Genomic DNA, 11,849 nt, shown 5'->3' with positions numbered 1-11,849 from the left:
GGGTTCCCCGGTAGAATATCCCCACCCGGACTTGACATGCAAAAACCTAAAAGAAAGATTTTCCCACTCGGAGTCAAATCCCATTAATATTTTACCGAAGGCATAGTTCAGGCTAACCGAAACTAAAATACGCAGAACCGCCAAAAAGCAAGCTTAACTGTTAAAAGCGTAGCTAACTGCCCGAGCAGAGAAAGACCGAGTGCCAGAGCGTGCAAGAAAAAGAAATTCACGAATCTTGAACTTTTGTATATTCTCCATTGTGGCTCAATTTTCTGAACCAAACTCTTTTCTTGAGTACTAAGGTTTTGGTTAATATCAGATTATTTATACAGCTGCTTTTAAGCTCGGGAACTGCTTTTCTAAGAGAGAAATTGTCGACCTGACGACGCCAGTGTGGGATTTTACTTGCATCAAAGCCCAGACTAGCAAAGGTCTTTTCAAAGAGGCGACAGAAAACAACAATATTCGTTGAAACGGCTTAAAACAACAAGAAAACTTCAATTTACTACACATACCTTTATTTGTTTCCCAACCAGTCATATTCTTCATACTGCCACTCCATGACTAGTATGCATCCGTGTTTGAATAACAAACCTGTCAGGATTGCTATCCTTGGTGGTGAGAGGGCGGGAAAAACCTCCATGATATACCGGGCAACAACAGGGAGGAGTTCCGAGACGTACTACCCTACTACAACAAATAGACCGACCCTCTTCGAGTTCTACCCGCGCTCCCAGAAATCCAGAGTGTTGCTAGACACCGATGCCAATCTACATGACCTGCAACCGCTTTTAGAAGACAACACAATGGTTTTGCCTGTTTCAATTTTGAAGGCTGACAGTGGAAATGACAAAACTTCTTCCACCAGTCCCAGATCCGCGCATATACCTGTGAACGACAATTCGACTCAGGCACCCCATAAGTCGACAAAACAACAGAGCAAGCTGAAGAATAGTATATACGCCATACGACACACTCAAGGTGAATCATCCCGGGAGATTACTCCTATTTTGTTGGAGTTAATTGACACTTCCCCTGCAAAGCAAGAGCAATTAATACCTTTTATCGAGGCCAGTCTTGACATCAAGCTGTCTCCTGACATTCTGCATAATTTGGCCACCGATATGCGGAGAGAGCATTCCGTCAAGCCTTTAATTGTCGGATCTGGTGCTGGCGATCTAAATGGTGCCGTTGATGGCTACTTCTTAGTTTATTCCAGTGTTCCCAACATACTGCCTCCCTCGTATGAAGTCTCTCCGACATCCACAACGAGAGCTGATGGCAAGCGCAATTCTGACGTGAGTTTTCTAGAAAGTGTGGACGTCAGAAGTGCCAACTCAAATCCCGTTGAACTGATCAAGATGATAAAAATTTGCGTGGGAGAAGCATGGAGAGAGTTTAAGAGGTACAAGAGCGCGTGGGATTTGGGCAAAGAGGGTGATATATACTCCTTGAGCTACAGCGTCAAGACCTTGTGGAAGAGAAATAAGAAGAAGCAAGAATCATCGATCCCAGAAGAAGTTCCAAGCGAAAACATGTTTGACAGAGAGTTGAAAGATAGGGACCTACCCCCAATGTGCATTATATGTACCCATTCCGATTCCGACATGAAGAGTCCAAAACTGATCTCGAGAGGCAAGCAGCTTGCAAAGATGTGGGACTGTGGATTTGTCGAGGTGAGCGGGTCTAACGGCGAGAACATTGAAGAGGCCATCAGCATGGTGATAAGAGATATAGTTGAACGCCAGAGGAAGGCATGAAAAGGGAAAAATAAGCGAGGCTATAGCAGAGACGAGCTCAGAATAGAGATACCCCCCTTGGAGAGCTACAGAGCCAAGCATGAGGCCAAATCACAGGAAATTTATACAAACACAAAATACTGCTTCATATAAACTAGTTCTGGAGTTGTCGAATGAATGCACTGCACTCTGCACACTGTGCATGAAACACCACGTTCACCAGTATAGCGCCAAAAACATCAAAGAGTAGGTGATACATCGGAATAATATAACTTATCGGTCATCAACTATATACTTATTAACCTTTCACCGTCATTACATGTAATATCCGTGGAGTACTGCTTACTCCACTTTCAACCTTAAACACGCGTCCAAAAGGAGTAATGAAGGGCATCTGTTTTACTATATGTACCCCGGAATTCCTTTCTTGCATGAGGATTAAATCTGCTTAAAGATCGTAAAATCCTGCCCTCGAAAACAATAAATTACTCGATTAGTTGTTGTTTTCTTCTGATCCAACTACAGAAATAAATCAAAATATATTACGTTTCGCAATGTCCAACCTACTCACAGAAATCGGAAAATACACCACTCTAAGCATTGACACGTTTACCCCGGACGGTAAGTACAACTTAGAAGATGACAGCATACAAGTACTAACTTTTCAGATGCCGCACCTTTCCCAACCATAGAATTTGTTAATGCAACCTCCAACCAGGGAATCGCCTTTGCAATCTGGAAACACAACCCATCTTTAATCGGAACTGCTCTGGCCCATCTCCAGTCCAAGGGCGTGGTTCCTTCCTTGGACGAGACGTTTGTCCAGGAGATTATCTTTTATGCCACTGCTTTTGCAGGGAACGACATGCTAAAGCTGATCTCAGGAAGGGTACTGGCGCAAGTTGACCCTGCTGACTCTTATAATACCGAGAAAGTCGTGGCTTATGCATTAAGATTGAGTTCTGCATTTGAAGACATTGGTATCCCCAAAGACAAGTTCATAATCAAAATTCCAGTCACTTACGAAGCAATGCTAGCTGCTGAAATTCTTACCACCAAACACGGGATTGCGTGTCTGGGAACTGTGGTTCATTCTCTGGTCCAAGCAGTTCTTGCTACGGAGGCTAAATGCAAGTACATCTCGCCATATGTTGATGAGCTCAAGTATGCATTAGACCCATCCACTTACGTTGCTCTCCCTTCAGTGGACGCCAACTACGGCTATGTCATGACCAAGGAGATCCAGAACTACTTCTGGTATCACAAATGTCCTACAAAAGTCTGTATTGCAGCTCTTGTTGGTCTCGATATTTGTCTTGGTCTATCTGGCGTTGATGAGATGACCATCCCACCATTGACAGCTAAGATGCTGCAAGACCTACCGGTTCCTGCAGGGTTCGAGCCTGGTGTATCCAAAGAAACTGTGGTAGAAGTTGAAAAAAAGAGCTACATTGGAGACAAAGACGCGTATTATGCCGCCTTGGACAAGATTCCAGAAGCCAAGGCTAGAATTGATTTTACTCTGAACACGTTCAATAACTTCAATGACGAGTCAAAGGCGTTCATCAAGTCCCTGCTCCTTAAGGAAGGAGTTGCCTAGAGTTTTAGTCTTAGGATTCATATGCTATCATACTGAATCTAAATTAAAGTCAGTTCTCGCTAGAACAAAGAGTATACCTTATATTTCGCCAGTACACCATATTATCGTAAAAATGTCATCATTTCTTTATGCATCGTCGAACACCTCCTCCCATTGTGAAGGCCTCAAACCTGGTTGAGCCTCATTCGCACTCTGAAAGGGCTCAGCTGCCTCTTTAATGTCACGCAAAGGATCTGGCAACAAGTCCCTTATATCGTTTCCATTTTGGTCTATGAACTTGTTTCCCTCGGGGTTGATCTCCACTTGCCTCTGTGCTACCTTTTCCATGAGCTTTAGAAAATTAGAGTTCTGGAACTTCGATATCGTATCAGTCGTGCTGGTTCCGGTAGTCATGGAAGTAAACACATTGCGGGCGATTTCTGCCAGTTTGATCTTTTCTGCCTCGAAGTCCTTGGTCTGCTGCTCCTGCGAGGCCGGCTTTTGGAGTTCTGATTCCAAAGCGTCAAACTCGCGGGTGAAGTCCGTAGCAAGCGAATCATGTGACTGAACCGGTACTTGCTGCTGTGGTTGCAAATTCTGCTCTTGAGCCACTCCCAAACCTTGGTCGTAGACTCTCGACTCGAACATAGGTAGTTTGTGAATAGGCTCATCCCAGCTCTCTTCGAGTTGTAAGTTCTGGAAACTAGTCACCCAAGCTGGTTGAGTTTTGAGCTGATTCTGGTTTTGGCTTTGTTGCAACTGCTGGACTTGTTGATTTGGCAAACTCTGCATATGGTGCATACGTTGCTTCTGTTGAAACTGGTTCTGTTGAAACTGGTTCTGTTGATGCTGGCCCTGATATGCTTGCTCATGTTGATATTGATTTTGCACTTGAACTGGCTGTTGGTATTGTGCTCCCATATGAGCCTGGAACTCTCCAATATCCATCTCAGGCCTTTGAAGCATCATCGAACCGGGTTGCTGCGGGTGTTGTATGGGCTGAGGCTGAAACTGTAACCCATTAATATTGCCATTTTGCTGACTTCCAAACCGTTGGAAATCGCTCTGGACAAACTCATCCACTTGAAACTTCGATCTGAACTCATTCAGCCCACCAAATCCTTGTTGCGGTCTGCCAACTGACTGCTGAAGAGACCTGTCGGAACCCACATGCGAGTTGAGCTTACCAAGAGCCGAGGTAGGGCCACAAGATTCTTGAAAGACCCCGGACATGCTGAACTGTATATATATCTAAGACTGCAGTGAATGCCAGAAACAGGAAGTGAGCAAATAATCAGCCTGATATCCGAAAAATACGCTGCAAAAAGAGCCCAAGAAAAGGGGAAAAGTTTCCAGAGAAGATTTCGAAATCCCGCATTCACCAATTTTGAGTGCTTGTGGAGTAAAAGCGCATGATCTCGGGAAGAGCCCCTCGTCCATATCGGGAAAGTATATCCACTACTGAGTGATCCACGACTTAATGTGATTGCTGGCCTGCATGAAGATGCATTATTGTTATCTAATCCTTTCAATGGCTTCCTGTCTATCTTATAAATATTCCTCGACGACATCGCATTGGTAAACGTTAATATGCGAGTCCTGGTTATAGTTGGTGGCCATCATCATTCTGTGAGGATGTAGCGTCAGACTGGACAGATAGCTGGAGGTTCTTGTGGGAAGGTAGGCGTGTGGGTTCTTGACCACAGATAAACAATTTCCAGCAGTGTTGTACATGCTGACCTCTCTTGAGCCGCAAGCAATCACCGGTGCATGCTCGTGGATCATTGCTGATGTCATTGATCTCTCAAACGCCTTGAAACTGACCACGGGCTCGGCAAGTCTGATATCCCACAAGTTCACCTGTCCATCACTGGTGCCACTAACCAGCTCTCTGTAACCACCACGTTGCATGTGCACGTTAGTTATCATTCCAGAGCGCGGTCTGGCCTTCCACATTCGAACCATAGAATCTCTGGAATCCAAACGACGGTCATATACCCTGAGAGACCCATCACCGAATCCTCCCACAAAGATACTTCCAGCCACTTGATCTGATGTCAGAGACGTAATAGAACTGGTAGAACGGGCAGGAATGTCCACCACACATCTTTCCCTTGGTGCATCCCAAACCCTGATAATCTTAACATCACCACTCACCAGAAGACATCCTCTTGACTGCTGCCACTCCGAGATCAAACCCATTGATCTAGAGGTCAGGAGGATGTCCGTCAGCGCCCTCCAAGCGGTGATCAACTGGAAGTTCTCCAAGGAGTGAAAGTTTTTGTAGATCTTCACTACACCATCCGAGGAACCAGTCAGCAGTAGCGGAATATCGTCTTCGTTCAACAATTTCACATCAGTGATCTTGGTACCAAACGGATTGCCATTCGAGAACCTCGACATTTGTACTTGTTTTTCCCAATCCCAACAGGTGATATTGTCTCTTTCATCAGTCGCAACGACGTAGTTCTCGAACTGAGTGAATTTGAGGATTCTTGGCTGCGTTTTGTTATCAAGCGTGGCAATATTATTTGTCCAATTCCCCGTAACTGCAAGCTCCTTTTGTACCTGGGTCATCGCAATAATGTTCTCATTACGATTGCGCCTCCACAACCGTCTGGTGTATTCCTCGCTTCCGGGCTCATCAACGTCTGCGTTTCCAATCTGGGGCTCTTGAAAGTACTCACAGCTGTACTCGAAGAACTTGCTCTGCAAAGGCAAAGATATTCCCCTGACATTTTTCTTATGTGGTTTGAACCGCGGCGTTGTAGGTCTGGGTGCAGTATTGTACCCCACCATTGGCTGAATTGATTGCGGCAACAGATCACGAAGGGTTGTTGTACTCTGCGATCCTTCTTCACTGGACAGCCCGAGGCTTCTGAAAACTGCATTGAGAGTGACAGAGCTTCTCAGACGCTCTGTAATTGACGAAATAGAGCTAGTAGAGGCTGTAGATGCTGTTGATGTCACTCTTCTGTCAGCGTGCATATTCGTGGCACTGTCATTGGGTTTGCTCATCATAAGAGACTGCGTTCTTCTGGCACCCAGTTCTGTGTTTTTCCGAGGAATGCCGTTACCCTCATTAATGTTACTGGCATGCTTCTGCAGCAAATACTGCTCCATGTCCTTCACTATACCATGCAATGGGCTCTCGTTCAACTTGATCAACACAAAGTCAACAACCTGCTCAGCATAATCCTTGACCTCGTTATGAGGATCTTCACTCAAGATCAGCAAAACTTTCCAAGTGGAGCTGAAAATCGTTCCGTAGGCAGGTGATTGCCTTCTCACCTCATCGATGAGATTGGGGTTGTCGATCAGAGTGATTTCTTCCTCCAGTTGCCCGAAAGCACTCACTATAAAAAATTGCAGGTACTTGAGCACAAACTTGCTGAAAAACACAGATACTTCACGTCTGATCAGAGGAGACCCATCCGAGATCAGGTTCAACATTTCTATGGCAAGCTTGATCTCCTGCTGCCCCAGTTCCTCGTGGCCTGTATGAATACTGGCCTCCTTTTCCTCAGCATCATTGGCAGGCAAAAAGTTGGTGAGCGCAAGTATGATTGACGCCCTCACCTCCGGAATTGGATCGTTGAGAATGGCTATCAGCCGATCAAGATATCCGTCCTTATACGATATCCATCTGGCATCCGGATACATATCCCACAACTGTGCGACAAGCAAAGCGCACCATTGTCTGAGAAGTGGATGGTCCGAGTTCTCCATGTACTGCAAGCAGGTACTGATCAACTCAGGTGAGAAACATAATTTTTGGCCCGTCTTGAAATCTTTGACAAAGAGGGATAATATGAAAGCACTCATGGCCTTGCGCTCCTCAAAGTTCAGATCCGTGGACTGCGCCAGATGATCTGCGGCTTTGTTTTGTGTCGATAAGATGGATACAAAGTACATATAGCCTTTGTCCTTGCAAAGTTCTTGCTGTGTATTTTTGTAGTCGATAGACATGATTCGTGCCCAGATGAAGGTCAAAACAGGCCTCAGCTCAGGAGCAGGACTCTGTAGCAATTTCAGAATGTATGGGAAAATTCCAATGGAAAGTGCAAGATAAACTGCCCACGGTCCGAGATCCAAGAACCTGGACAACAATACCAGGGCCCTGAGTCTATGAGCCTGCGAAAGCAGAACTTGTAAAACGACAGGGAGCTGCTCTGGAGGCTCTTTGGTACTTGAGCCATACTGAAGCCATATTTCAAACGCAGTAAGATGCTGCTCGAAAAATGACGAATGCTGGTAGCTTAGTAGAAACTGACCGGCGTTTGGAGGTGGTACATTCGCTGGCTGACCATTTTGCTGAGGCAGGTTTGTAGAAGAAGGAACTTGAAACTGCGGGATATCCGAATCTGGGAGAACCGAAATTGTCTCTGTCTTTTTGTTTTTGATCAACTGCGAAAGAACCTGGTCAATGGCCAGATCCCAAGACTCCCACATCGAGTGGTTGTTGATATCAGGAAGAGGAGGATCCGAGATGGGATTGCAACCAACCACAGGCATGATCCTCTTTGCAAGAAGGAAGTTTCTGAATAGAGCAGCAACCATAAGATCCTGTCTAAATAACTTTTTGAAAAGAGGTCTTGAAAGTGATGTCCATGCGATTGTGTCGGTAATAGCTGTGAAAATCCAATTGAGCTCACCCAAGGGAGTCCTCCTATCGGTGAGTTTTCCTGGGATATCAATGGTTCCCTCTTTGTTTTTGAGAATATCATAGTAGTGGTGCTTGTTGAGAGGAGACATAAGGATAAACCATTTGACACTAATCTCGATGGGACATGTCAAACAGCAGGTGAACAAATCTGCCGGCAAATCAGGATTCAAAGGCAGAGTCTCATTGGAACGACAAGCTCCAAGCTGAATACTCTCTATGTAGGAAGCTGTTGGAGATGGGGCACTGATATCATGTCTTCCATTGGAATCGTCATCAATCCTTTTTTGGACAAACCTTTTGAAGTTTTCTATGATGTTGCCTGCTGCGGCACAATCAAACACATACACACACGGGGCTCCCAGCCACGTTTGCAAATCATAGAGAGAAATGGGAATATACTGAGTGTAACCTCTGTTAAAGACCCATATCTCACCCGATTGTGTAGGCTGCGGAACACCATGGCCATTGTAGTGGAACAGAATTCTCTCGTCTTTGGCATTTCGTCTCAGAGTGTTGCAAAACCGTTTGACGTCCTCCACAGAAGGATCTAGCGACTGCTTGTATCTCGTTCTCTGTGACAGTGTCTCGTATTGACTCTGCAGATTTTTTCCGATTTTTTCCATCGCTTTCTTAGTATCTGGAAAGGCCGTTGGATCGACCCACGTTTCCGTCTTACAGCATGGGTCTGTTCTCACCACATCCGGTGGAGGGACTCCAATGTTCAAACACAAGACCAATGCCGCACTTGTAGTTTTCTGACGATCCTTCATGATTTTCCAATCCGTCATCGGCTGGTAGTATTTGTAATTGGCTCGCTTCTCCTCATCGGTTGTTGGGTTTCCAGAGGTAGTATGTCTCTTCATATCATAATGGCTGTAAAACGTATTTGCAAGCATGTCCATGTATTTCTGTGACGTATACTCATCCTCGAACCCATGTCTCATCTCGGTGTTCAGAGCTATTGAACCGTTGCTGGTGGGCCTGCCGTCTTGTCTGTTATCCATGTTGTAGACACCGTTTCCGTTGCTCCCATTGCCCTGCTCCTCGGCATGCCGAGCAAGCACAGAAGGTGGACGATCAACTTGAATCATCACACAAGCAGTCAATCCTCAAATGTTGGCCTGCAATGGTGAAAGACTCTCGATGGAATACACACCACTTACTAAACGGTTATCTCCAATCCCTCAGCTCCAACAGCCAGGCGGCATGGCTGTGCGGGTCGTGCACAGGACAAGTATATGCCGCTATGAATAATCTTGTCTTGTTCACTTCAAGGCGGCGTTGAGTTTGGGCCAGTGAAAAGTGGAAGATTCGCCAGATTATATTTGTTTTTGGTTTAGTGAGACTTTTATAACGCTCTCGACGACCACTAATGTCGGCAACAGAAATCGCCACCTCCGCGGCGGAGATGGAGTTGCAAGCTCCGCCAGCGTATTTGAGTCGAAAACCACACCAAGCGACTGATACAGATATACGCTTGCACCAGCGAATGTTGAGTGCTTGTGCCGGTTCATTGATTACATCGTTGGTAGTTACACCGTTTGACGTCGTGAGAATTCGACTTCAGCAGCAGCACCTTCTTTTTCCGAAGAAGTTGAACATCTCCGATAACTGCTGTCGCCAGCCATTCTGGGCGGAACAGAGCGGCGCTGGTTCACGGTTCGAGCAAAATCCACTAACAAAAGTGCCGGTCTCAAATGCAAAGGGAGGGATTGTGCTTGATAAGTTTTGCGAGACACATGCGTGCGCACAAGACCTGAAGATCAAGGGCACATTCCAAGGTCTATTTAGAATAGCCAAGGATGAAGGGTTTTTGACGATATATCGAGGCTTGAGTCTGATGCTCGTGATGGCAGTGCCCTCGAACATAGTATATTTCAGTGGTTATGAGTATTTGCGAGATCACTCGCCAATCAACGATTTTCCAGTACTCAATCCGTTGATGTGTGGAGGTATCGCGCGTATCATGGCAGCCACTGCTGTATCGCCGATAGAGTTGTTGAAGACAAGAATGCAGGCAATACCAGCAGACATAGGCAAGTCATCGAATGTGATGAAGCTGGTATTTAAAAAAGCCTACGAGGATATCCAGGCCAAAGGTGCACGCAGCATCTTCACTGGTCTCCAGCTGACCCTTTGGAGAGACGTCCCTTTCAGCGCAATATACTGGGCGTCATACGAGTACATCTCCAGGGCATTGAAAGAACATCCATACCTGAAACCCTCGGAAATCGATCCTTCTGTGAAGGGTTGGTCTATGGACCCGAAGGTGTTTGCTTCTTCTTTCATCAGTGGGTCTGTGGGTGGAATTATTGCTGCTCTCTTTACAAATCCGTTTGACGTGGGCAAAACGAGATTACAGGTGTCTGGTGAATCAATCAATCCAAGACGGACCAACAAGGGAGAGAACATGTTCAAATTTCTCATTGATATTGTCAAGAACGAAGGTGTGGGTGCATTATACGTTGGACTATTTCCCAGATGTTTGAAAATAGCACCTGCGTGTGCGATTATGATCTCAATTTATGAAGTCAGCAAAAGAACATTCAGCAGTATCAACAGCCAGAATTTGAGCAATTGAGACTGAGACAGAACTCGAATCATTCTTCTGTACATAGTGTTGAGTTCGTGCATAGTACTCAGCCATTTATAGAGTGAGACGAACAGTTCTGAACTAGTACCAAATCAGATATTTGTCTATATAGCTTGGTTTTTAATTAAATAGCTTATCTGGTGATTTTTCCAATCCTTCAGTTATGACGTACCCAAGGATCTGCCATACCAAGATTACTTGGAATTCTCAGTCCAAGGTTACCGGGATACTGTGCAGCCGCATCACTATCAACTGTAACAGGTCTCGTATTACCAAAAAGTTTGCTGGTAACACGATTCTTGGTGCTGTTCGACTTATGACCAGTGACTTCACACTCAAGACAGTTTTCGTTCTTGATGTCGTTTGACTTCTGGTGGTTGTTCACGGTCTTGGATACGTCTCCCAGAATGCCATGATTGGAGCTCTTACTTCTAGGTGGCGTCTTCTCTATAACCTCTTGAGTATGACGCTTGAACGATCCAGAACTGTCATAATTCAAACACTCAAAGAAAATATCACAGGCTCCTCTGACATCCATGCAACCAGCCTGAACTGTAAAGACGTAATCGGCCAAGCAGCCTCTTAAAGCACTATTGATAAAACGGATCATTTGCTCCTCGACAACCTGAATGCTAATATCGAGCTCCTCCAACTCTTCACGTGCCAAAGAGACGCTCAGATCTTCACCTTTCTTGCCCTCCCTTGCACGGAGCTGTTTGTAGAGCCTCAGTTTCCTGGTGTTGAGATCCATCGCCTTCTTCTCGCGTTTCTGGACGTTGCTCACTTGGAAGCAAACATTTTCTTGCTTGTGAATTGAATCGTTTTCAGCAATATAACTCTCTTTAATACATTTGGCAAACTCATTCAACAGTTTCCTGGCATTCTCATCTTGGAGCTTATTCCCCCACTCGAAGATCTGGCGGTGAAGCTCGGCTCTCTGCGACTGCGCTTTTTTTTCAAACCGAATTAGCTTGCTGAACGTCTTGACTATCTCATCTGTAGCTGTGGCGTCAACTTTGGGCATCATTCCCAACAGCTTGGAAAACGGGTTGTAATCCATGGTGTTTGGGTATGACATCCCAGATAACCTTGCCGCAGAAGACTGTTGAACGAAACCTCCCCCTGAAAAACCGACACTGGAGGAGCCTCCACTGAGATCTGATGATCTTTGATTGGGCCTAAGAATACTGAATCTTCTCATCAAAACTGTTATGTGTTCGTTGAGTCTGAGTCTCTTTGGCTGATAACCGCTGAGCCGCACGAGAATTTGAA

General features: G+C 45.5%; 6 protein-coding genes across 6 annotated transcripts; 3 read left to right on the top strand and 3 right to left on the bottom strand.

The window, feature by feature from the left end:
• Positions 1–560: 560 nt before the first annotated feature.
• On the top strand, positions 561–1,760 carry KUCA_T00004570001 (uncharacterized protein; the record flags this gene model as incomplete). Its single annotated transcript, XM_022601319.1, has 1 exon — positions 561–1,760. One exon carries the CDS (start codon positions 561–563, stop codon positions 1,758–1,760), a length of 1,200 nt encoding a protein of 399 aa, XP_022460577.1.
• Positions 1,761–2,293: 533 nt separating this feature from the next.
• On the top strand, positions 2,294–3,339 carry KUCA_T00004569001 (uncharacterized protein; the record flags this gene model as incomplete). The annotated part of the gene is made up of 2 exons (XM_022601317.1): positions 2,294–2,360; positions 2,408–3,339. 2 exons carry the CDS (start codon positions 2,294–2,296, stop codon positions 3,337–3,339), a joined length of 999 nt encoding a protein of 332 aa, XP_022460576.1.
• A 126-nt stretch (positions 3,340–3,465) lies between these two features.
• KUCA_T00004568001 (uncharacterized protein) lies at positions 3,466–4,551 on the bottom strand (the record flags this gene model as incomplete). Its single annotated transcript, XM_022601316.1, has 1 exon — positions 3,466–4,551. The coding sequence occupies one exon, from the start codon at positions 4,549–4,551 to the stop codon at positions 3,466–3,468; it is 1,086 nt and encodes a 361-aa protein (XP_022460575.1).
• Positions 4,552–4,866: 315 nt separating this feature from the next.
• On the bottom strand, positions 4,867–9,075 carry KUCA_T00004567001 (uncharacterized protein; the record flags this gene model as incomplete). Its single annotated transcript, XM_022601315.1, has 1 exon — positions 4,867–9,075. The coding sequence occupies one exon, from the start codon at positions 9,073–9,075 to the stop codon at positions 4,867–4,869; it is 4,209 nt and encodes a 1,402-aa protein (XP_022460574.1).
• A 281-nt stretch (positions 9,076–9,356) lies between these two features.
• On the top strand, positions 9,357–10,565 carry KUCA_T00004566001 (uncharacterized protein; the record flags this gene model as incomplete). Its single annotated transcript, XM_022601314.1, has 1 exon — positions 9,357–10,565. One exon carries the CDS (start codon positions 9,357–9,359, stop codon positions 10,563–10,565), a length of 1,209 nt encoding a protein of 402 aa, XP_022460573.1.
• Positions 10,566–10,734: 169 nt separating this feature from the next.
• Positions 10,735–11,637, bottom strand: KUCA_T00004565001 (uncharacterized protein; the record flags this gene model as incomplete). Its single annotated transcript, XM_022601313.1, has 1 exon — positions 10,735–11,637. The coding sequence occupies one exon, from the start codon at positions 11,635–11,637 to the stop codon at positions 10,735–10,737; it is 903 nt and encodes a 300-aa protein (XP_022460572.1).
• Between the last annotated feature and the right edge of the window lie 212 nt (positions 11,638–11,849).

The sequence above is a fragment of the Kuraishia capsulata genome, genomic scaffold, assembly GCF_000576695.1.
Source record: "Kuraishia capsulata CBS 1993 genomic scaffold, Kuraishia_capsulata_scaffold_5, whole genome shotgun sequence".
In the NCBI taxonomy this organism is placed as follows: Eukaryota; Fungi; Ascomycota; class Pichiomycetes; order Pichiales; family Pichiaceae; genus Kuraishia; species Kuraishia capsulata.
This window is presented reverse-complemented; position numbering and strand designations above follow the sequence as displayed.